Source organism: Colobus angolensis, unplaced genomic scaffold, assembly GCF_000951035.1.
Source record: "Colobus angolensis palliatus isolate OR3802 unplaced genomic scaffold, Cang.pa_1.0 Scaffold305, whole genome shotgun sequence".
Taxonomy (NCBI): domain Eukaryota; kingdom Metazoa; phylum Chordata; class Mammalia; order Primates; family Cercopithecidae; genus Colobus; species Colobus angolensis.
The window spans coordinates 1,675,662-1,700,678 of NW_012116322.1; the positions used below are offsets into that span (position 1 = coordinate 1,675,662).

At 45.6% G+C, this 25,017-nt stretch overlaps 1 protein-coding gene across 1 annotated transcript in view; it reads left to right on the forward strand.

Annotated features, from left to right (window-relative positions):
• Positions 1 to 25,017, forward strand: part of XYLT1 (xylosyltransferase I) — a 182,661-nt gene that overhangs the window by 147,756 nt on the left and 9,888 nt on the right. The window contains exons 8-12 of the mRNA XM_011950301.1: positions 139 to 355; positions 2,967 to 3,143; positions 6,569 to 6,831; positions 13,337 to 13,532; positions 24,023 to 24,356. Of these exons, the coding sequence (XP_011805691.1) occupies positions 139 to 355; positions 2,967 to 3,143; positions 6,569 to 6,831; positions 13,337 to 13,532; positions 24,023 to 24,356 (1,187 nt within the window). The remainder of the gene's footprint in view (positions 1 to 138; positions 356 to 2,966; positions 3,144 to 6,568; positions 6,832 to 13,336; positions 13,533 to 24,022; positions 24,357 to 25,017) is intronic.

Consider the following 25,017-nt stretch of genomic DNA (forward strand, 5'->3'; position numbering starts at 1 on the left):
CCCTGGCTCAGTACCTGGCACACAGCAGGCACTCAATAAATGCCGTCTTCACTATGATTGTGTTGTTTTGTTTGGACTCTGGCTGGAGTTCTGTCTTTCAGGACACCTCTGAGCTAAGGGCAGCTTTCTCTCTCCCAGGTTCATTCGGAAGCAGGGCCTGGATCGGCTCTTCCTGGAGTGCGACGCTCACATGTGGCGCCTGGGAGATCGGCGGATCCCAGAGGGCATTGCCGTGGATGGTGGCTCGGACTGGTTCCTGCTGAACCGGAAGTTTGTAGAGTATGTGACCTTCTCCACAGACGATCTGGTGACCAAGATGAAGCAGTTCTACTCCTACACCCTGCTTCCTGCCGAGGTCAGTATCTGGGAAAAAATTCCCAAGAAAGGTAGGGGCTTGTTCTAGCCTTTGTGGCGAAGCAGATGCTGAATTTTTGGCAGAGATTCTGGGTCCACCTATATTGTCCTCTACACATCCAGACATCCTTGCTGTCTTAGCAGGGTCCCTGATCTCCCTCCAGTCTGCACAGAGGCTGCGTAGAGTAGACACATGGTGCCACCACCAGCAGTCCACACAGTCTTTGTGCAAAATAGAAAAGGCAGCTCTTCCTCAAGATACTTGGCTTTCCTTGGTCATAAAAATCACACGATATACAGATTTTGTTAGAACAAGAATCTTACTGCTATTTTCCAGAAAACTGTTATTTAAAAAACCCTTCTGATATCCACAATGCTGACGGCACCCCTAAAAGGTATGTAGCACGTAACGTGCACAACTGTATATGCTGACCCTTTCAGGACATACCCACGTCGACTTTTCCTTTTTTTCGTTTGAGACAGAGTCTCCCTCTGTCACCCAGGCTGGGTGCAGTGGCTCAATCTCTGCTCACTGCAACCTCCATCTCCCAGGTTCAAGCAGTTCTGCTGCCTCAGCCTCCCGAGTAGCTGGGATTACAGTTGCCCACCACCACACCCAGCTAATGTTTGTATTTTTAGTAGAGACAGGGTTTTGCCATGTGGGCCCGGCTGGTCTTGAACTCCTGGCCTCAAATGATCCTCCTGCCTCAGCCTCCCAAAGTGCTGGGATTGCAGGCATGAGCCACCATGCCCGGCCTCCACATCAACTTTTGACACATCCTTCACAGTGACCGATCGTGCGATGACCACCTTTTTACACCAAGCGTCCCTTTTCTCATGTTGAATATTGCCCTATCAATCATTCCCTGAAGAAAAGGGTGTTGGTTTCATGAGTCATACTCCAGAGTATTCTAAAACAGCTCCAGCCCCATCTAGAAGTGGGAAGGGGTTCCAGTTCTGAAGGATTGCCACTGACATTCCCATAGCTGCCTGCTGGTCAGAGCTGGGCTGAGGGATTCCAGATTCATCTTCCTGACCTCCAGGTTGATTGCATCCTCATTTCCAATCCAGCTTGAGAAAAGTGCAGAGGTGGTTCCATTTCTGTTGCATCTATGGCATTTCTCATGAATGGTCCCTTGTTCCTTCCTTGGACCACATAGGCTATGTGTGTTTCTGCAGGCCAGACACCCAGCACCTCTCTTGCCTGTGTCTGGGGCAGTGCCAAGCTCCGGGGAGGGCTGACTGCGTCCCCGTCACCCAGAGGGATGATGAGCTTGTCATCACTGGGCCAGGTTTTACTATTCTGCACACATGTTAAGTAATCAGCTTTTAATCCTATTTCAGCAAAAATCACCTCTTCTCTCAATTCTTATAACCTCCTCATCCATTATCTTTCAGGGAATTTCTTTATCATTATGAAAGGACACAGGGCAATTGGTGATTGGGTACTTTTTCTGCACTGCTTGATGGAGAATGTATGCCTCCCTGGGCTTGAAGGCAATTCAAGCTTAAAATCCAGGTTCATGGGCATGTCATTTACCCTCACAGGAAGGTCAGCAGGGGGTGGTGGGTGGAGCCTCATTTACCCACCCATCCATTTAGAAGAGATTGGGAGTTTGGCTATTTTTAATCAAGACACCACCTCAATCCTGGTGACCAAAGCTCCGTGTGTGCTTCCTCTGCCCCTCCCTGGACCCAGCACACACAAGCAGACGTACTCCAGGGTCTCTGTTCAGTCCCACCTCCTGCATCTCTGCCTTCCCTCCATTCTCCCAGACCATTTCAAGAGGACTGGTTTAGAAGAAATCAGAAGGCTGTACCCATAAACTTGTAAGAAGCAGACACAGATTCCCCAACAGCTTCCCTTAGGGAGAGAGAACAGGGAGGAAATATATTCACCTGGGACTGTGATAAAACAGTGTTGAAATATTATAAGAAATATTATAAAAATTTCTCTCTTACTCTCTGGCAATCTCTCAAGTACTCCAGTGATTGTTTCTTCTCTAGTTTTTCTTTTCAGATCCAACATGGCCTCTTAGATCCCTTAAAAAGGTTGGCCAAGAGTCTTGGAGTTAGGGAGAATATATGGCAACTGGTTCAGTACCATGGACAGCAAGCAGCCCCGCCTACTCCCTTCCCTATGTTACAGTCCTGCAATGCAGGAAGCCCTGGGTCTATTGCAGCTATCTTGCAACTATCAATTTGGTCTCCCTACCCCAGGGGTGAAATTCCAGATCACCAGTCTTTGTGATTTCAAAGGGATTCAAGTCTAATCACAAAGTCTGTTGGACAGAGTATCCACCTGCACTCTAAGTTGGACCACAGGGGCAGCTGACCTCAAACACATGCAGAGAACGTAAAAGAGTCCCTTGACTGTCGGGTAGTTGTGTTATGCATTTTTGCATCGCTATGAAGGAATATCTGAGGCTTGGTAATTTTTAAAGAAAAGTTTATTTGGCTTGTGGTTCTGCAAGCTGTACAGGAAGCGGCCCAGCTTCTTTAAAACAACCAGTTCTTACATGAATTCAGAGCAAGAGTTCACCCTTTCCCACCCCAGTCCCTTTGTGGGAGGCTGGGAGAGGTCTCAGGCTAGGCCCCTCTCTCTCCTGCAGTCCTTCTTCCATACGGTTCTGGAGAACAGCCCCCACTGCGACACCATGGTGGACAACAACCTGCGCATCACCAACTGGAATCGCAAGCTGGGCTGCAAGTGCCAGTACAAGCACATCGTGGACTGGTGCGGCTGCTCCCCCAACGACTTCAAGCCACAGGACTTCCACCGCTTCCAGGTGAGACTTTCTCCTGGCCTGCCAGCCTCCTAAGTGATGCCTTTCCAACAAACCTCTGCAGCAATCCAAGGCCAGACCTGCAGGTCATCTTATCACATGGTGGCCAAACCTGGCTGTTGATAAATAACAGTAACAGCATCAACAATAGCCAATGTTTATTGAACACTTACTCCAGGTCAGGGCTGTTCTAACCACGTTGACTCATTAACCCAAAAGCAAATGACCTTTCATATTATTATTCCGTTTTAAGGATATGAAAACTGAGGCACAGAAAGGTTAAAAAAAAAATTTCCAAAGGCCATACTCATATCATCCTCTCTTTATTGCCTTTTCATCAGAATCTCCCAGAATATTTAAATTTATACCCAGGAATATGCTTTTAAGTATATCCGGGGCAGAGCTTTTCAGCCTCAGAACTCTTGCCATTATAGCCGGATGATCCTCCATTAGGAGGTGCTGTCTCATGCCTGGCTGGGATGTTTAGCAGCACCTCTGGTTGAGAACCACTGATCTCCAGTGATATCGATGACTTTGTATTTTCAATGAACTGGACTTTTCTGAGCAGCAGCCAGGTTTGGAAACCACTGTGTTCTGTGTACTTGAAAGACTAACAAGAGGTAGAACATTATTCCCTTTACAGCTGTCTCTGGGCAGCCTAAGAATTTACTGTTCCAGGAAAAGGCAGAGCAGGAGGGTGGGGAATGGTGATCCACTTACCATGAGCCCTGAGAGCACCCCTTCCTGCTCTGCTCCCTCCAAGCCAGGATGGTGGCTTCTTCCTCCACACCCCCACCCCCAGCAGCAGAGAGCACAAATATGAATGCCCCTAAATGGTTAAATGAATCACTCGAGGTCACTAGAGCCACCATGTAGAGATGGTATGCTACTTCCCAAAACACTGACACAGGGAAGGCAGGGACACAGTGCCAAGCTCATAACCCAGCCGCGGTGCCCCTGATGTGTGACTGGGATGCTGTTCGTGTTTGATCTTCTCTGTGCCAGGCTGTGTGGTCATTGGCTTCACTGGGGCAGACATCACTTTTATTGTTCAGGTAGGGCAACTGAGGTATGGAGGGGTGTTCCAAGTGGGGTTTTTTTCCAGTAGTCCCTGCTGCCTTCCTGGTTTTGTGCCTGTACGAGTGCGGAGTACACTGCAGGTTATCTGTCGTTCGTATTCCCCTCAAGGTTCCCACCCAGCAGCTCCAGCCACCTTAAGCTGGCAGACAGGATCTGCTGAGCAGAAAGAGGGTTGCAGGGGAATATTTGACCTGATCAATGAATTCCCTCCTTTGGAGAGGACCCGTCCCTCACTGTCCTAATTGCAGAGAATCTTCACTCAGAGCACAGAACCTCTATGTGGTGATTCCCAGAGCCCCACACTCCCCCAGGCACCAGCATTTGTATCCTAGCCCGGCATCCTGGGGACATTGTAGCCTCTGATGAAGACTGCCTCATGTGCTCACAGGAAGCAAAGATTAAGAGTATCCCCCAAGAGCTAGAGTCAAGACACTGCTGCCTGTAAGGAACTCAGAGTTCTTGTGCAGAGAACTTAAAGAGAAAGAATAATAAATATAGCAACGTGCCCTTTTAGAAGATCCAGCTATGGTCAGAATCGCAGGTAGAGAAAGGAGTTTATCCTGCCCCCGAGGCCAGTCCTCTGTCCCTACATGGGTTCCTGGTACCAAGGGGCTAGTGATAATAATCAAATAGCAGCCTGCACTGTGTGCTAGACACTACGCCAGTAACCCACTTTAAGGATGCTGAGGCCTGGAGAGTTTGAGTGACTTCACCTGCACAGCTAGACAGTAGCCAAATGAGGATTTGAACTCAGGTGGTCTAACTCTCCACCGTGCTACTGTGAAAGGAACCCACCACAGAGAGGTTTCCTGAAGCAGATTGGCGATGAGATGTTTAGAATAACACCAAGGGTACTAAGTTGCCTCAATCCTGGAGTGATGCAGTAGAGAAAGCTTAGATTTTGGAGTTATGCATTTGGGGTGTGAGTCTGTACCTACCGCTTTGCCTCTCTGAGCTCAGTTTTCTCATCTGTAAAATGGGAATCTTAATACCTGCCTTGCCAAATTATGGGGAAAATTATAAGTGCACTGCCCTGCATATTGTGTGTGGTCAGTAGTTATTGCTGCTATTAATCTACCACCATGAAAACAGGGCTGGACCCATATTTAGGTCAGTAATAACACCAGACTATAATAAGCTCCTCAAGGGAGACGCCTGTGTTTTATTTGTTGCTGCAGCCCTGCACAAGGGGTCAGCAAACTCTAGCCCTGGGGGCCAAAGTCAGCCCACTGCCTGCTTCTGTTAATGAAGTTTTATTGGAACACAGCCATACCCATTTATTTAGTTTCTTGTCTGTGGCTGCTTTTATGCTGTAAAGGCAGAGTTGAGTGGTTTCAAAGCTATTTTCAATATTTACTGTCTGGCCTTTTACTGAATATAAAGTATAAAACCTGGTAGATAACAGGTGCTTAGTATTTCTGTAACCCTCAACCCTGACTCTTCATCCCATCTCTGCCAAGGACTTGCTGTGTGTTCTCAGGTAAGTCTCTTACTGTCTCTGGGCCTGTTTCCTTGAGCGTTTGAATCATAATCACCTGGGATTTTTTTTTTTTTTTTTTTTTTTTTTTTTTTTTGCTACACTCCAGAGCTATTGACTCAGTAGGTCCTTTTACTTTGAGACAGAGTCTTGCTCTGTAACCCAGGCTGGAGTGGAATGGCACAATCTTGGCTCACTGCAACCTCCGCCTCATGGGTTCAAGTGATTCTCCTGTCTCAGCCTCCTGAGTAGCTGGGACTACAGGTGTGCGCCTGGCCTGGAATCTGAATTTTTCAAAGTCCCAGAGATTCTGATCCCTTGTGAGTCAGCAAGTTGGCTGAAATACCAAAGAGGCAATAGGGCATGGTGGAGACTGCAGTGAGCGGAAGAATCTAGGTGCTGTCTAAAGGAACAGCCACTATTCAGCTTTAACCACTTGTTACCACATGGCATATAGGCCTGGGGTTGCCAGATCTGTTGCTGTTTAAAGAGAAGCCAAAAGAGTTGCTGTGAACTCTTTCGTGTTTTAAATATGGCCAGCTAAAATACATCTGCAGGCTGTATTTGCCCTAGATTACTAGCCTGTGACCTCTACGTAAATGGTGTCTGAGATCCATCCCAGCTATTATCATCTAAAATTTAGTTTATTTAACAGACATCTAGGATGCTCTGCACAGACTAACTCATTTAACCCTCCCCATACCCTTATTATAACCCATTCTACAGATGTTGAAACTGAGAACACAGAAGTGCAAAAAGTGTCATGGATCCAGCAGAGCTTTGCTTCTAACCACAGGATATGCCCGTAGGTTCCCCCCACCCCCAGCACTTGCTGATTTGTTTTTTTTGTTTTTTAATCCCATGAGTACAGCAGACAGCCCGGCCTACCTTCTTTGCCCGCAAGTTCGAAGCCGTGGTGAATCAGGAAATCATTGGGCAGCTGGACTATTACCTGTACGGGAACTACCCTGCAGGTACCCCGGGCCTCCGCTCCTACTGGGAGAATGTCTACGACGAGCCTGACGGCATCCACAGCCTGAGCGACGTGACACTCACCTTGTACCACTCCTTTGCCCGCCTGGGTCTTCGACGGGCCGAGACATCCCTGCACACGGATGGGGAGAACAGCTGCCGGTGAGTCCTATATGGGATGCAAGCTATATGGGATGCAAGGAGGGGAGCTGAGAAGCAGGAGGCGGCTCAGGGTGCAGAGGAGGGGCCCTTCCTCCTCTTTAGGGATCTGCAGTGCAATGGCATCCTATGCTTTCTCTCTTCCTTTGCCCAAAATTCATCTGACACCACCCTCCTAGCATGCATGGCATTTCCAATCCAAGCTGTTGCCACACTGTGTGCTTTACTTTCGCAGATACCAGATATCCCATGTACCCAATGATTTTACTCATTCTTCATGCTACATATATATACTTTAGAAGGAAGCTTTATGTCACCATACCATATGAAGCATTTGTTTTAAGCAGAAGGTAGCCACGAATATACAAAACTTTTTTTGATCGAACATGTCAAAGATGTACAACACAGAACAGTGGAACCCCATGTTCCCATCACCCAGCCCCGACAATTTCCAACTCAGGGCTGATCTTGTTTCATCTGTTTCATTTTCATCTTCACCCACCTTCCGCCTCCTCCCAGATCAGTTTGAAGTCAATCCCAGACATCCTATCATTTCAGCCATCAATATTTTAATAATGTATCTCTGAAAAATAACTCTTTGAAACACATTCACCATAATGTCATCACACCTAAAAATATCACAAAGAAAATTAATAGGCAGAACTATTGTTGAAACTTCTCAGCCACCCCTTACAATCGTCTCACCTACCACTACCTGCCGACACTTCAGGAAAGAGCGTTCTAGAAGATGTGGAAAGAAGAGGGGGAGGTAGGAAAATAATTCAACATAATCCCTTCTCCTCCCAAGCCTTTCATGTTGTGTACCCTTTCTTTTGTTCTGAAGCAATATGCATTTTGGATATGTACATAATTGCACCAAGAATTGGGTATCCTGTTTTCTTCCCTTGGCATTATACTCTTAGCCCCCATTTCTCCACGCTGCTCTGTAGCTTCCGCAACCATAATGATTCTTTTTAATGCCTCTAGTATTCCACTGAGCAGAAGTTCTAGAGTTTGCTTAATCCGGCCCTTCACTGTTGCCATTGTCAGTAATGTGCCATTGTAAACAATGTTCTGATGAATATCTTTTCGCAGAAAGCCCTTTTTTTTCCCCATTCTCTTTTCTGATGATTTCCTTAGGAGAGATTCCCAGAAGCGCCTCTAATCACTCTCCTTCTTTTTCTTGTTCGTTTAACAACCTAGCATCTTCAGTCTCTGACGGGGCTCGGGGGAAGAAGATTGTTCACTGACTGTCTGAAAACACAGGCAGGTTTCCCGCCTGGTGTCTCGTCCCTGGCCAGCAAGGTTTCAGCAGGACTGTGACACTGTCCCATCACCTCCTCCCATCCCTTGGCTTCTCTCTCCATAAAGTTTCTGATTTAGTTTAAAGGGAGACTAGTGTTGGTTAGGAATCTAGGACCTGCAGTTTAAACTCTGATTACAAGCTATTGACCTTCGGCATTCATCTCTCTGAGCTTCGGTTTCCTCGTCTGTGAAATGAGTAGTACTCATCGTCTTTGTATCATAAGGTGTTGTGAAGTTTAAACTAGATAATCATCAAAAACTACCTAATGAGTTATACAGTGTTAATCCTTTATATTTGAGACAGTCTTGCTCTGTCACCCTAGCTGGAGTGCAGTGGTGTGATCTCAGCTCACTGCAACCTCCACCTCCCAGGTTCAAGCAATTCTTCTGCCTCAGTCTCCCAAATAGCTGAGACTATAGGCACATGCCACCACACCCGGCTAATTTTTGTAGTTTCACACAGGATTTCACCAGGTTGGCCAGGCTGGTCTCGAACTCCTGACCTCAGGTGGTCCGCCCACCCGCCTTGGCCTGCCTAACTGCTCAGGGTTCAGGTCATTGCTGGTATCTTCGTTGCCAGTTGCCATTACGATGCAGCCAACAGTGAACCCACTGTGTGTGATGGTTACAACTCCTCGTTCTCTCCCTGTGCTTTTGTTTGCTCACTGCCTCCCACTGCACAGTCAGTCTTTCTCAAGTCAACAAAGCCATCCAAGGACCACCTCCCGTATGACACTTACTAAAATAGCTCACCCCACGCCCACCATCTCCCAAGCTGAAAGTAGTTCAGGGACTTCACCTTCATGTGCGGTATCTTGGGTCAAGATCACCAGGGAGTATCTCTCCCCACTGCTAGTCTGGAAGCAGAATCCCTGCATGTGCAGTGCCTGACACTTGGAAGGCAAATGTCGTTCCATAATAATTACAGTCGCAGGCTTCCTAGAATGTATAAGGTAAATGATCTTACAGGAAATTCCAAAAGACACCCCCAATTTATCTAGGGTTGTTGAAGGTTTCTCCCGGTACTCGTTTTGGAATGAAGTGAGCTGTCACGTTGTCTCGAGCTAGGAACCCTCTGGCATCCACCTCGTTTTTTATTGTAATGGAACTGTTGTGCCTTGCTGTGGGCAAAGCCCTTGTATTTATGAATAGGAGCCTGAAAATAAATCAGAACAAAAGACCCTTATCCCAGTTATCCCAGAAGGCAGAAGGCAATGGATTCCTAGCCCTGTAGCCCTGAGGCATGTGGGAAAACAGCAAGTGAAAACTTTGCCTCATTTTATCTGGATATTTTAGGCACATTGTGCCTTTCCAGTCCATAATATAACCTTTCATTAAATCATGTTTATTGATTTTTTTTTCTCATTATCAAGGAACCCGTGTGCATTGCAGAAATTTCTGAAATGGCAGATTGAGAGAATAAGAAAATAAAGTTGGCTTGTCATCCACCATCCAGAAATAAGGATGTCACCATTTTATTACAGGTCCCTGAATGCCCTTCAGGGCCAGGCACACAAAGCACTAGAATCTTAACTCAGTGTGACCCCTGCAGGGTGGGCTGACCGTGGGAACCTGGAGGTCCGTGGTGCTGAACCCCAGTACATTGCGTGGGAATGCAGACTAGGAGTTGCCAGCCAACTCTGCTGATTTTTTTTTCGGTGCTCATCATATTTAAATAAGAAAGAAAAACACCTTTGGGCCTGACGAATACTTCGGTTGCATTCCTATAGATGATTGTATGGCATCTTGAACGGTTGTCATTACTTAGATACCAAATACAGTCAGGATGAGGCATCAGAGGGCTTTGTGTTCACTCCTTGGTTACAGGGACTGTAGCTGTAACTTAGAAGCATGAGGTTCAAGGGAAAATCCTTCTAGAATTTTCACTCCTTCAGTAAGTACTGATTGAGCAGCTACCGTGTGTCAGGCTATGTGTTAGGCACGGAGAATTCAGCCTTGATCCAGGCTGACCAGGCCCATGAACTCAAAGCCCTCCCACTCTAGTGTGAAGACAGACAGTACCTAAGCACAGGTAAACCAGAACATAAGATCAATAAGGGGAAATGCTCTGCAAAAACTGAAGATAAAGTCATGTGAGAGTGACAAGTCAGAGGCAGCAATGAGCTTAGCTTGTTCAGGAATCCAAAATAAAGTCCCAGTGGCCAGAAGGTGGTGGATTAGGGTAGCTGGAAACACAAGGAGGCTAGAGAAAGCGGCAGGACTTTGTGGACCAGGTAAAGAGTTTGGATTTTACTGCAAGCACGAAGCAAGGTGCTTGTGGCATTTAAGTGGGGGACGATGGATGTGGCTACTATAGGAACAGGTTATAGTGGGCAAAAGTAAGAGGGGGTGACAATTAAGGAAGCTGCTGCAGAGGCCCAGGTACAAAATGATGGTGGCTTGGACCAGGATTCTGGCAGTGTATAAGGAGAATAGGGGATGGAAGGGGCCAGGTGTGATGGCTCACACCTGTAATCCCAGCTATGCAGGAGGCTGAGTCAGGGAGAATTGCTTGAACCCGGGAGGTGGAGGTTGCAGTGAGTCGATTTCATGACACTGCACTCTAGCCTGGGTGACAGAGTGAGACTCCATCTCAAAAAATGAAAAGAAAGTGAAGGGAGGCAAGTAATCAAAGATTGACTTCTAAATTTTTTTTGACTGCTGCTTTCTGGAAACACTTTCTTCCTTTGACTCCAAAGACAGCAAGTTCTCCTGCTTCACCCACCTCATAGAACACACACACTGGCAGTGCTTTACTTGTCTATTGTCATGATAACACTGTGTAACCAACTAACCAACAACTCCCAAATCAGTGTTTTGAAACAATATGCATTTATGTAACGCTCAAGTTTGCAGATCAGCTGGACAGTTTTCCCAGTCTGGGCTGGCCTTGCTGCTGTATCTGCAGCCAACTGCAAGTCGGGAAGTGGCTCTGTGGTCCTTGGCTGGGAATAGTTGCCTGAGCCTAGGATGGCTTCAGCTGGGACAGCTGGGGTAGCTCTGCTGTTTCAAATGTCTCCTCCTCCAGCAAGCTAGCCCAGGCATGCTCTCATGGTGACCTCGAGAGAGCAAGAAAGCAAACAGAAATGTGCAGGCATCTTGAGGCCCTGCCTCAGAACTGACAGGACAGCTCTTCTACCACTGTCTGTTGTCCAAAGAAGATTCCAGAGGTAGAAAAATAGGTTCGGCCTCCCAGGTACAAGGAAACTTGCAAAGTCACATGGAAGAGAGCATAAGATACAGGAGATGGGAGATTTGGGGACATGAATGCGGGCGACCACTGGCTCTTTCCTGACCGTATCTTTGCTGTCCAATACAGTAGCCACAGGTGGCTATTTCAGTGTAAATTAACTAAACCTAAATACAATTTAAAATTCAGTTCCTCAGTCACACTGGCCATATTTCAAGTGCTCAGCAGTAGCACGTTGCTAGTGGCTTGGGAGATGGGGGCCCCAAAATCTCATAAATCATCACTAAAGAACTTATGTAACCAAATACCACCTATTACCCCCAAATCCTGTGGAAATAAAAAAACTTTTGGCCGGGCACAGTGGCTGACACCTGTAATCCCAGCACTTTGGGAGGCTGAGGCGGGCGCATCACTTGAGGTCAGGAGTTTGAGACCAGTCTGGCCAACATGGTGAAACCCTCCTCTCTACAAAAGTATAAAAAATCACCGGGCATGGTAGCCGATGCCTGTAATCCCAGCTACTCGGGAGGCTGAGTCAGGAGAATCGCTTGAACCCGGGAGGCGGAGGTTGCAGTGAGCCAGGATCACACCACTGCACTCCAGCCTGGGTGACAGAGTGAGACTCTGTCTCAAAAATAAATAAATAAAACATTTCTGTCATCATAGGAGGTTTTCTGTGACAGCCCTGCCTAGATTTTGCTGCAGTGGTGGAATGACGGCACAATCCCTCGACTGTCCACTCCCAAAGTCCAGATTTAAAACAGGTTTGCATGAACTGTGAATGCCCAGCAAACAATCTGAGGACTGTTCAAGTTTTGTTGTTTTTCCATGCCCCCTGGAAGGCAACCCAGTAACAAGGCAATGATTTCAGGAGATGGGTGAACACGGGAAGGCAGCTTCCCTAACTGTTATAATTGGACATAAAGACTTAAAACTCCAGATCAGGACCAGAAGGAAGGCTGCGTTTAGCTGAGCAGGGACAATGATTTGTGAAATGCTGTTATGAAGGACCCACAAGCACCTTCTTAATGCTGTGCAATTTACACATTGCAGAAGCGGCAGCTTTTTATCTGACAAGTAGGAAAGATACCAAGCGGGGCTCCTCCAAGGTTCTCCTCTTTTGCTCTCTGCTTCCCCCTGTTCTCTGGACATCGCCGCTTCGCTACCCTGTCCCTTTCAGCCAGCAAGCTTTTGTGGATCAAAGACATGCATTTTAAAACAACAAGCCACTTTTGCATGTGTGTTTATCTCAGATTGGCAATCGTTGTTAATGATGATAACCAGTGTGAGTAGTAAGGACTGTGAGAGAATAAATCAGTACTTCCGAAACAGTTAAGCTGCAGACACGAAGAGCCTCGGAGATTTAAACAGAGGCGAGACAAATGAAAGGTTTTGCTCAAAGATGTTGAATGCGGCACTGTTTAGAGTTATCATCCAATGATAGGGAACTTGCTTTATAAAATCTGGTATTAACGATGATGAAACACAGAGCATCAACACATACAAAACCATGTCTTCAGAGACTTTTCAAAGATGTGATAATCCTCAGGAAATACTATACAAAGAAGACAGAATAATAGCTAGGATAGATAGATGCCAACTATGTAGTATTTATGCAAATAGATGCATAGGAAATAAGGCCAAAGGGAAATCCATCAACATGACAGTGTTCACACCCCGTTTTCACTGCCCAGTACCAAGCACCAGAGGACTCAATATCTGTGAATGGACATTATGTATGGGAAGAGGCATGGAAAGCAGTCATTTTACTTTCTTTGTTGTGCTTTCCTACAGTCAGCATGGTTTTCATTTATAATCAGCAAAAGAAAAAAGTATTCCTAGTCATTGAGATCACAGATACATAGGGAGCAGCTTTCAGACAGATGCAAGGAAAATGGTAGGCATTGTACACAATGGGAACTGCTTTAGGAACAAAACTAGCTTGGTGGGTGGGGAGCCTCACTGTGATCCTACACACCTTGGGCCCTAACCCATGAGCGCCTGTGTTTTCAGGTACTACCCAATGGGCCACCCAGCATCTGTCCACCTCTACTTCCTTGCCGACCGCTTCCAGGGCTTTCTGATCAAGCATCATGCTACCAATCTGGCCGTGAGCAAACTGGAGACTCTGGAGACCTGGGTGATGCCAAAAAAAGTCTTCAAGATCGCAAGCCCACCCAGCGACTTTGGGAGGCTCCAGTTTTCCGAGGTAAGAGGCCAGGTCTTGTCACATTTCATTGTATTTTGCAGTTCCCTTGGCCAGATTCTACTGTACTATCTGAGACTTCTAGCTGGAGATGGAGGAGAAGAGGACTTGGAGAGCCCTAAAGATAAGCTAACCCCGTGCCTGGAGAAGGCTCTCCAGCCCCAGTCACTTTCACCAGCATCTTAAACAGGGGAAGATGAAACCAACTGGAACACGGATGTATTTTTTAGGGTAGAATTTCTGTCCCTCTGAATTTTTTATCCTAGCCAGTGATGACTCCTAAACCAATGTCAGTAATAGTAGTCGCATTTTCCAGAATGGAGAACTGAGGCTGATAGAGATCCAAAGATTTTCTGGATTACTAAATTCAACCTAGGTCTCTTTGGCCACAAATCCTATGCCGAGTTGTGGTTTTGTCTCCCCAGGTTTTAGCACCCTTGGATTCACTCAAGTACCAGATCAATCACTGACTATATGATTAGATGAGTAGATGGATGATGGATTGAAGGAAGGATGGATGGACAGATGGGTCACATAGCTAGTTTTTTGTTTTTTTTTTATCATTCTGATCTAAATCCAAATGATACACCTTCAGAGAAGCCTTCCCTGGCCACCCACTTAAGCTGCTGCAATAACTACATTCTCCACCCAACCCTTCCCTATGTTAATACTTTTTCATAGCATTTACTACCTACAATTATCTTGTTGCTTTATCTGGTCACTTATTGATTGTTCACAGGAGAGTTGGAACTGTGTCTCCCTCTTCACTGCGGTATCTCCAGCACACAGAGAGTACAGAGTATTTATAGATGTTGAGTAAGACTTCTGAATGAGTATGTGAGTGTACCTGGGTCATGGTGCAGGAAGGAAGGGGAAGCATGATCAAGCCTGGTGCGTGTTGTTCACACAAAACTGCAGCACCTGGTTTCTGCCTTTCTCACATTTGTAAGGGCTAAGGAAGTAATTTGTCTCAATGGTTCTGACTGCTGGATTAGGGACCAAGAGTCTGATTGTAGACTATGGTACATCTTGAGGGGCTAAGAGTATGTTGGGGAGAGGGGGAGTCCCACCTGCTTATATTTTCCTTGACAGTCCTTCTCTAGCTTCTGTGGCCCTGCCTGACCTGTGCTCCAGCGAATGTATGTATCCCCGTGAAAAACAGGCACCAGTGAGAGTTTCTTGTTGAGCCACTGTTTTCAATTAAGACTCCTAGTGGATTTGCTGGATGTGAGCTGCCAAGGGAGCCCACTCCATAAATTACTGGTGTCAGGGGGCAATTAGATACTGCCCCAGTTGGATTCTGTGCTAGGGGCCTGAGCAGCCAATTGACAACATTAATGTCCCATTAAAGAGATGAATGCCTGGTGTCTGGGCTCTCCCTGTTTATCAGCCTGCTGTTGGGCAATTGGGTACTTCTGGCAGTGATAAATGATGTTGGCCCCTCCATGGCTAGTGCTTTGGGGGAGGGTCCTCACTATACAGGTCTGGTACCCTTGGTGCGAGAACCATCAAAATCACTGGCAAAAATAACAGCATGTGATGCAGAGAGCCCTCACTTGTATTTTGAATTTTTTCTAAAGTCTTAATTTTAATGGCAAATGAACAGAAAGGGAAGGAAGAACCACAGGGCCACTCTGTAGGCTATTTAGGATCTCCTTGGAGTTAGCACCATCCCAGGGCCTTGCATCGTGCCTGACTCACAGAAAGTGGCTGAACAGCTCAGATACATTTCTCCAATCCATGGGAATTTCATGCTGTTGACTTGGGGAAAAAAAGATGCTCATTGTTTCTACAGGTAGTCACCGAGTGCCTACAATGTGCCAGGTTCAGGAGGGATCATGGTGAACCAGACAAACCAGGCCCCTGTGGTCATGGAATTGCAGTCCAGTGGGGCAGCCAGCCAATGAGTGAGCAAACAGATACACAAAAACAACTCAGCTAATGACAGATATTCTAGAGAAAACTTCATTCATGTGATTCCTGGGGACTCATGACCTTGATGGGGACAACCTTCAATAGAATGATTCATCTAGGAAGGCTTTTCTAAGGAGATCACTGCAGAGCTAAAGCCTGTAAAAGAACCATTCCTGGGGAGATCTGGAGCAGAGAGAAGAGCATATACAAAGGCCCTGAGGCACTGGGAATGAGCTAGGAGTACTCGAGTTGCAGTGAGACCAGTGCACTGAGTGCAGCATGTGAGAAGGAAACTGGTAGGGAAGAGGCCTCAGGGAGTAGTCTTGCAGGCCCTGGAAAGATGTTCAGGTTGTATTTTAAATGCAATGGAAAGATAGAGGGAAAATGGCAGATAGGAGGCAGGACGAACTTGCAGCTCCCACTCAGATGGACAGAGCAGTGTGTGGAGCCCCACATCATGAACTTTTGCTCCCAGAAGTACTGCAGAAACATGCCAGGAAAGACAAGAGAATCCATAGAGCCTTTAAAGGAGGTGGATTGCCCTGCAGGCTCCGTGGGACAGCCAAGGAGCTGTGAATCCCCAGAAGATCACACTAGCTCACCAGCAATGGATTCAAATCAAGAAGAAATCTCTGAATTACCAGAAAAAGAATTAAGAAGTTCGACTATTAAGCCAATTAAGGAGGCACCAGAGAAAGGTGAAGTCCAACTTAAATAGAAAACAGTCACAACTTCTGAAAATGAAGGACACTCTTAGAGAATTGCAAAATGCACTGGAAAATCTCAGCAATCGAATCAAGTGAGTAACAGAAAGAACTTCAGAACTTGAAGACAAGGCTTTCAAATTAACCCACTCCAACAAAGACAACAAAGAATTTTAAAACATGAACAAAGCCTTCAAGAAGTTTGGAAGTATGTTAAATAACCAAACTTAAGAATAATTGCTGTTCCTGAGGAAGAAGAGAAATCTAAAAGTTTGAATAATGAGAGAATAATTGAGGAAAACTTCCCCAGCCTTGCTAGAGATCTAGACATCTACATAGAAGAAGTACAAAGAACACCTGGGAAATTCATTACAAAAAGATCACGCCTAGGCACATAGTCATCAAGTAATCTAAAGTCAAGACAAAGGAAATAATCTTAAGACTCAAGGCCGGGCGCTGTGGCTCAAGCCTGTAATCCCAGCACTTTGGGAGGCCGAGACGGGTGGATCACAAGGTCAGGAGATCAAGACCATCCTGGCTAACACGGTGAAACCCCATCTCTACTGAAAAATACAAAAAAACTAGCCGGGCGAGGTGGCGGGCACCTGTAGTCCCAGCTACTCGGGAGGCTGAGGCAGGAGAAAGGAGGCGGAGCTTGCAGTGAGCTGAGATCCAGCCACTGCACTCCAGCTTGGGCAACAGAGCGAGACTCTGTCTCAAAAAAAAAAAAAAAAAAAAGACTCAAAAGCATCAGGTAACCTATAAAGGAAAACCCAGCAGATTAACAGCAGATTTCTCAGCAGAAACCCTCCAGGCTAGAAGGGTCCTATCTTTAGCCTCAACAATTACCAGCCAAGCATCGTGTATCTAGCGAAACTAAGCTTCATAAATGAAAGATACAGTTTTTTGAGACAAATGCTAAGATAATTCACCACTACCAAGCCAGCACGACAAGAACTGCTAAAAGGAGTTTTGAATCTTGAAACAAATCCTCAAAATAAACCAAAATAGACTTTAAAGCATAAATCTCACAGGTCCTGCACAACAACACAATGAAACAAACCAAGGTATTCAGGCAACAAATAGCATGATGAATAGAATAGTATCTCACATCTCAATACTAATGTGGAATGTAAATAGCCTAAAAGGTTCACTTAAAAGATACAGAATCGATAAGAATTCACCAACCAGGTGTCTGCTGTCTTCAAGAGACTTGCCTGGCACGTAAGGACTCACATGAACTTATGGTGAAAAGGTGAAAAAAGATACTCCATGCAAATGGACACCAAAAGTGAGCAGGAGTAGCTATTCTTATCAGACAAAACAAAACTTTAAAGCAACAGCAATTAAAAAAGACAAAGAGGGACATTACATAAAGATAAAAAGACTAGTCCAACAGGAAAATACCACAATCCTAAATATATATGCACTAACACTGGGGCTCCCAAAACAATTACTACTAGACCTAAGAAATGAGATGGACAGCAACACAGTAATATTGACACACTTCATCAAGACAAAGTCAATAAACAAACAGTGGACTTACGCTATACTCTACAACAAACGGACTTAACAGATACTTATAGAACGTTTTACCCAGTGACTGCAGAATTGGGTAAAACAATTCTATTTATACATGCTATTCATCGGCACATGGAACATTCTCCAAGATAGGCCATATGATAGGCCACAAAACAAGTCTCAACAATTTTAAGAAAATCAAAATTACAGTGAGTACTCTCTCAGACCACAGTGGAATAAAATTGGAAATTAACTCCAAAAGGAACCCCCAAAGTCATGCAAAAACATGGAAACTAAATAACATGCTCCCGAATTCAATGCTTCTGGGATACAGCAAAGCCAGTGCTAAGCGCAGAGTTCATAGCGTTAAATGCCCACATCAAAAAGTCAGAAAGAACCCAAACAGACAATCTAATATCACATCTTAATGAGCTAGAGAAACAAGAACAAACCCAAATCCACCAAGGAGAGGTAAAAGACCTCTACAAGGAAAACTGCAAAACACTGCTGCAAGAAATCATACATGACACAGACAAATGGAAATACATCCCATGCTCTTGGATGGGTAGAATCAATATTGTGACCATGACCATACCGCCAAAAGCAATCTACAAATTCAGTGCAATTCCCATCAAAATGCCACCATCATTCTTCACAGAACTAGAAAAAAACAATCCTAAAACTCATATGGAATTTAAAAAGAGCCTGCAGAGCCAAAGCAAGACTAAGCAAAAAGAACAAATCTGGAGGTATTACATTACCCAACCTTAAAGCATACTATAAGGCCATAGTCACTAGAACAGCATGGTACTGGTATAAAAAGAGGCATATAGACCAATGGAACAGAATAGAGAACCCAGAAATAAAGCCAAATACTTACTGATCTTCAGCAAAGCACACAAAAACAAAGTGGGAAAAGAACACCCTGTTCAACAAATGGTGCAGAAATAATTGGCAGGCCACATGTAGAAGAACGAAACTAAATCCTCATCTCTCACCTTATACAAAAATCAACTCCGGATGGATCAGACTTAAATGTAAGACATGAAACCATAAAAATTCTAGAAGATAAAATTGGAAAAACCCTTCTAGACACTGGCTTAGGCAAAGACTTCGTGACCAAGAACCCAAAAGCAAATGCAACGAAAGCAAAGATAAATAGATAGGACTTAATTTAAAAAGTTTCCGAAAGGCAAAACAAATAATCAGCAGAGTAAACAGACAACCCAGAGAGTGGGAGATAAATCTTTGCAATCTATAGATCCAACAAAGGACTAATTTATAGAATCTACAAGGAACTCAAATCGTAGGAAAAAACAATCCCATCACAAAGTGGGCTAAGGCCATGAATAGGCAGTTCTCAAAAGAAGATAATACAAATGACCAATGAACTTACGAAAAAATGCTCACCATCACTAATGATCAGGAAAATGCAAATCAAAACCACAGTATACCACCTTACTCCTGCAAGAATGGCTGTAATCCAAAAATAATAGATGTTGGCATGGATGTGGCGAAAAGGGAACGCTATTATGCCGTTAGTGGAAATGTAAAGTAGGACAACCACTATGGAAAGCAATGTGGAGATTCCTTAAAGAACTACAAGTAGGCCGGGCGCGGTGGCTCAAGCCTGTAATCCCAGCACTTTGGGAGGCCGAGACGGGCGGATCACGAGGTCAGAAGATCGAGACCATCCTGGCTAACACAGTGAAACCCCGTCTCTACTAAAAAATGCAAAAAACTAGCTGGGCGAGGTGGCGGGCACCTGTAGTCCCAGCTACTCGGGAGGCTGAGGCAGGAGAATGGCGCAAACTCGGGAGGCGGAGTTTGCAGTGAGCCGAGATCCAGCCACTGCACTCCAGCCTGGGTGACACAGCGAGACTCCGTCTCAAAAAAAAGAAAAAAAAACTACAAGTAGTTCTACCATTTGATCCAGCAATTCCACTACAGGCTATCTACCAGAGGAAAAGAAGTCATTATACAAAAAAGATTCTTGCACGCGCATGTTTATAGCACCATAATTCGCAATTGCAAAAATACGGAACCAGCCCAAATGCCCATCAGTCAATGAGTGAATAAATTCCACACCATGGACTACTACTCAGCCATAAAAAGGAACAAAATAATGGTATTTGCAGCAACCTGGATGGAACTGGAGACCATTATTCTAAGTGAAGTAATTCAAGAATGGAAAACAAAACATTGTATGTTCTCATAAGTGGGAGCTATGCTATGACAAAACAAAGGCTTAAGAATGATACAGTGGCTTTGGGGACTCAGGGGCAAGGGTCAGGGGATATGGAGGATAAAAGACTACACATGGGGTACAGTGTATACTGCTCAGGTGATAGGTGCACCAAAATCTCAGAAGTCACCACTAAAGAACTTCTTCATGTAACCAGACACCACCTGTTCCCCAAAAGCCTATTGAAATATATACATATACACACACATTATAAACTCAAAAAAATAAATAAGTAAATAAACGCAATGGAAAGCCACTGGTTGGTTGGAAGCCAAGGAGCAGTATGTTAAGCTTGAATTAGAATACGTATTTGAATTTGGCTAATTGACCATTCTGCAGTGGATGGTGGTGAACTTCCACAGTGAGGCCCCTTGAGAAGGTCTTGGAGGTCATAGAGGATGTGACAGCAGCAGAGCCCTAGCTCAGGCTGCCCCACCGCTCACCCTTCATGCTCCTCAGTTGAGACACAAGATCCAGGTTGTCAGCTGCTCCAGAACGCTCCTGCCCAAGTTATCTTGGTTTTAAAACTCAGATTTCAGGAAAGTGTTCATCCTCATTTCTTTGGAGGATCCAAGGGCAGTGTTCTGGAGGGTTCCCATCTTCCCCTAACTGGTGAAAAATCTCTTCCTTAAATATGACCCTAAAGTAGTTTTGTGGCCATTCATCTGTTTTCTTAGTATCTGTTGGAAACTAGTGCGTGGAGGGAAGTCCATGTGTTCAGTCCCTACTCATTCAGTATGTGTTCAAGATAGATTGATAGGTGATACATAGATGATTGACAGATAGATGGGTGGATAGATTAATAGGTAAACAGATGGACAGATCATTGATGGATAGAATAGTCTGATTAATGAGACAGATTGATAGAGATAGATGATAAACACATAAGTAGATTATCAATCTACATAGATCATCAATTGATCGATAGACAACAGGTGCTCAATATATCTCTATTTCTACATCTCTATAGAGATATATTGAGCATCTACAGTAGATAGATACAGAAATAGAGATGTATTAAGCATCTGCTCTATGTTCAGCACTGTTTCAGACACTAGACACATGTTGGTGAACAAGCCCTGCCCTCATGGAGTTAACAGTCTAGAGCTGGAGAGAGAGAGACACCTATAAATTAAAACATGCAGTACTGTGGGGGTCAGGAGAAAAGCTCTGATGATCAGATGCTTAGAGATGTACCTCAGTGGTGCCTCTGTCCAGGAAAGACTTCTGAGTAGAGGTGATACCTGAGCCAAAACCTAGATAACAAGTTTGAGCTGGCTAGGAGGACGCTGGGAAAGGTAGACCGGTCCAGAGAACAGGCGGATCATGGCCAGAAGATCAAGAGGAAACAGAGAGCCCTTCAGAATGAGGTGCTGAGAGTAACCCAGGGTGGCCTGGAGCAAGGAGCGAGTGGAAGGGAGGGAGAGGGATAGAGATGACAGAGGTGAAGCTGGAGCCAAACCAGAAAGGTCTCCAGGAGAGGTGAGAAACTGTACTTACAAACCAGGAGTTGCTGAAAGGGGTTTTAAGTAGGAAAATAGAAATCAGGCTTCTTTAGAAAAATCTCCATAGACCTTTCAAGGTCTGAACTGAATCCTGTTGATCATTCATTTATTCCTTCAATAAATAGTATCCTTTTAATTCCTACTGTGTTCTAGGCACTTTGCTAGGCACCAGGGCAGGGGCGAGGGGACAGAAGGCGCTGGTCCCTGCTAATCCACAGGGTAGCAGAAAAATACCAAGATTTCTTAAGTCTGGGAGGGACGGCAGCCCCTGCAGGAACGTCAGAGCGGTAACTACCTCTGTTACTCTCAGGATGCTTTTTGAGATGGAGTCTCGCTCTGTCTCCCAAGCTGGAGTGCAGTGGCCTGATCTCAGCTCACTACAACCTCCACCTCCCGGGTTCAAGCGATTCTCCTGCCTCAGCCTCCTGAGTAGCTGGGACTACAGGCGTCCGCCACCACTCCCGGCTAATTTTTGTATTTTTAGTAGAGACGGGGTTTCACCATATTGGCCAGGCTGGTCTCGAACTCCTGACCTTGTGATCTGCCCACCTCGGCCTCCCAAAGTGCTGGAATTACAGGCTTGAGCCACCGCACCCAGCCCTCAGGATGCTTTCTTAGTCCTAATCTTTAGTCTCTGTCCTGATGAAAACTGAAAGCAAGATATGTGCCAGTGAGTGTACACGGATGGCAGCCACCCCTGGTAGGCAGTAGGGATTCGGTTTATATGTGTTGGGTGGGTGAATGACTGAGAGAGTGAATGAATTAATGAATGGGAGGCAGTATGTAGCATAGTGGATGAGAATACAGCCTCTGGGGTTGGACTTCCTGGGTTCCCATGCTGGCTCTGCCCCCTCTGACCATAGCGAGTTATCTCACTTCTCTGAGACTCAGTTTCCACATCTGTAAAGTGAACATAATGACAAGGGTCTCCCCTTTATGGATTTGGGAGCATCAAATGAATGGACATGTCTGCCTGGCACACTGTAATCCCTCAGCAAATATTAGCAGTGGAGCTCTGTACCCTGGGTAAAGAATGGACTGACATAGTAACTCTTGCAAGAACAATGAGAAACTAGATCAGCTCCTATTTCCCCTGCACATAGGAAATCTCAGAATGTAGGTGTGTGTATCCACACCCAACCTTTGTGCACACACACATTAGAGATGCTAATTATGGGAAGACAACAGAGGCAGTGCAAGCTCATACTGTACCCGTTATTTGCCCCAACATGCCTACATGCTTTGTCCTCATAAACCACTAAATGAATCCACCTGGGGGAGATCTTTTTCAAATTAGACGACCCCAGATTTAATTTGATTTGAAATAGCCACAAAGCTCATTGTCAGGAATCTCCCTAATTCATTCATTTTTTGGTCAAGCCATTCACCCATTCATTCAACAAACATTGCTCGAGCACCTACCGTGTACTAAACATGGTAGTAGGCACCAAGAAAGAGCAGAGAACCAGCCAGGTAAAGCCCCCGTTCACACAGAGCTTATATTACAGCTGGAGGAGATAAGGAATAAATACATCGACAGACAAGTCTGAGATAGTGCTTATCACCACTGGTAGGAAGAAAATAAAGTGGTAGGGAATGACAGATTGACTGAAGGTCTGTTTGAAATTTGGGATGGGGCGGTGGTCAGGTAAAGACTCTGTGAGGCAGCTTTAGACATAAGGGGCTGGCTGTGCAAGGAAGGAGTATTCTACACAGGGCAGATGGTGCAGGAATGCTGAGCTGGAAATGAACCTGCCTTGATTGAGGTGGCTAAAACAAGGCATCCTGGAGAAAGATCGGGAGGGGGTCATGGAGTTGGAGGACGGGGGCGAGCTCAGACTCTGAGTGCACTCAGAAGCCTGGGGGCACCAGGAAGAGGACATTTTACCAGGCCTTTCTGACTACAGGATATAGAAGAAATTGCAGGTGGCACAAGTGGAAGGAGGGAAGCCCAGAGAGAATTGCGGTGGGTCACAGGCGCACACATCCCCAGCTGGCTGGCAGGAAGGAAGGATCGCAGGATGACTCTCATGCTTACGTTCCAGCTCTAGGTGCCTTGGGAAAGCCAGAGCTGTCTCTTCCTAGGAAACCTATTTAAACCCCCGTAGATGACAGGCAATGCTCAGGGTCTCTAGCGTATGATAGAGCAGCTGTAATAACATAACCTCTATTCTTGTTCAGAACCATTGCACAAAGTGGAGGTGTGTGATTTGGAAAACCAAGGACGGAAATGGAAACCAGCTATACCTGTTGAGTGGCAGGGTGTGTATTTTCTGTGGAATGGCCTGCAAGCAAGGCGTTCATTCATTCACTCATTCAGTCCATGTTTGGTTTTCTTTTCAAAGCACACGCCATACACCAGGCACAGGAGGCCCGGTGGTTTAATAAAAGGACCACAGGCCTTGTGATCCTTCAGACTGAGTCCAGATCCCAGACCTTCTGCTTATAAGCTGTGCAACCTTGAGCAGGTGACTTAGTTGGAGCCTCAGTTTCTTCATCTGTAAAATGGGTATATGAAAGCTAACAAAGGGGATCCTAGGCCTTCCTAAGACCTAGCACCCTAGTTCAGGCCCAGTGACTTCAGAATTCACTCCCCTGTTTTAGGTCGGCACTGACTGGGATGCCAAGGAGCGGCTGTTCCGCAACTTTGGGGGTCTCCTGGGGCCCATGGATGAGCCGGTGGGTATGCAGAAGTGGGGGAAGGGGCCCAACGTGACCGTGACCATCATTTGGGTGGATCCCGTCAACGTCATCGCAGCCACCTACGACATCCTGATTGAGTCCACTGCCGAATTCACGCACTACAAGCCCCCTTTGAACTTGCCCCTGAGGCCTGGGGTCTGGACAGTGAAAATTCTCCACCACTGGGTGCCAGTTGCAGAGACCAAATTCCTCGTTGCACCTCTGACCTTCTCCAACAGGCAGCCCATCAAACCGGGTGAGTACTCCCAGTATCTCTGTGGGGGAAATATTCCTTCCCCGGGGAACCCGAGGGTCTTTGGTGTTGGTAGGCAGCACTGCTCAGATGTAGGGCAAGCAGCGTCCTTGCAGAACGGTACTCCTTGCTCTCAGTACTTTTCTCTGCGTTTCCCCTAGAGAACCATCTAATTTCCTACCCGCACACTGAGGTGTCACCTGTGTAGGTATTAGGTACCTGTTTGTTAGAAGCTCTCCCACTGAACTTCCAGAAGGCCTAGATCATATTGAAGACAAGCTGGGAAATACACCCAGGCAGGTATTAAGGATCAGCAAATCTTGTTGACTATTTTAAAAAATTCAGAACAGGAATTTCTGTTCATCAAAAATATGATACACCAGGTGGAAAAGATGAACCACCTAATAGTGGAAGATACTTGCTACATTTTTTTAAAGTACTCATCTTCAGAATTTTTAAAGAAATGGCATGAATCAGAAGTTGGCCAATCCAGCCCACTACCTGTTTTTGTAAATAAAGTTTTATTGGAACACAGTCACCATGCTCATTCATTTACACGTTGCCTGCTTCTGCTTTAGAGCTACAATGGCAGAACTGAATCATTGTGACCGAGACTGCATGGCCCACAAAGCCAAAAATACTTACTATCTGGCTCTTTACCAAA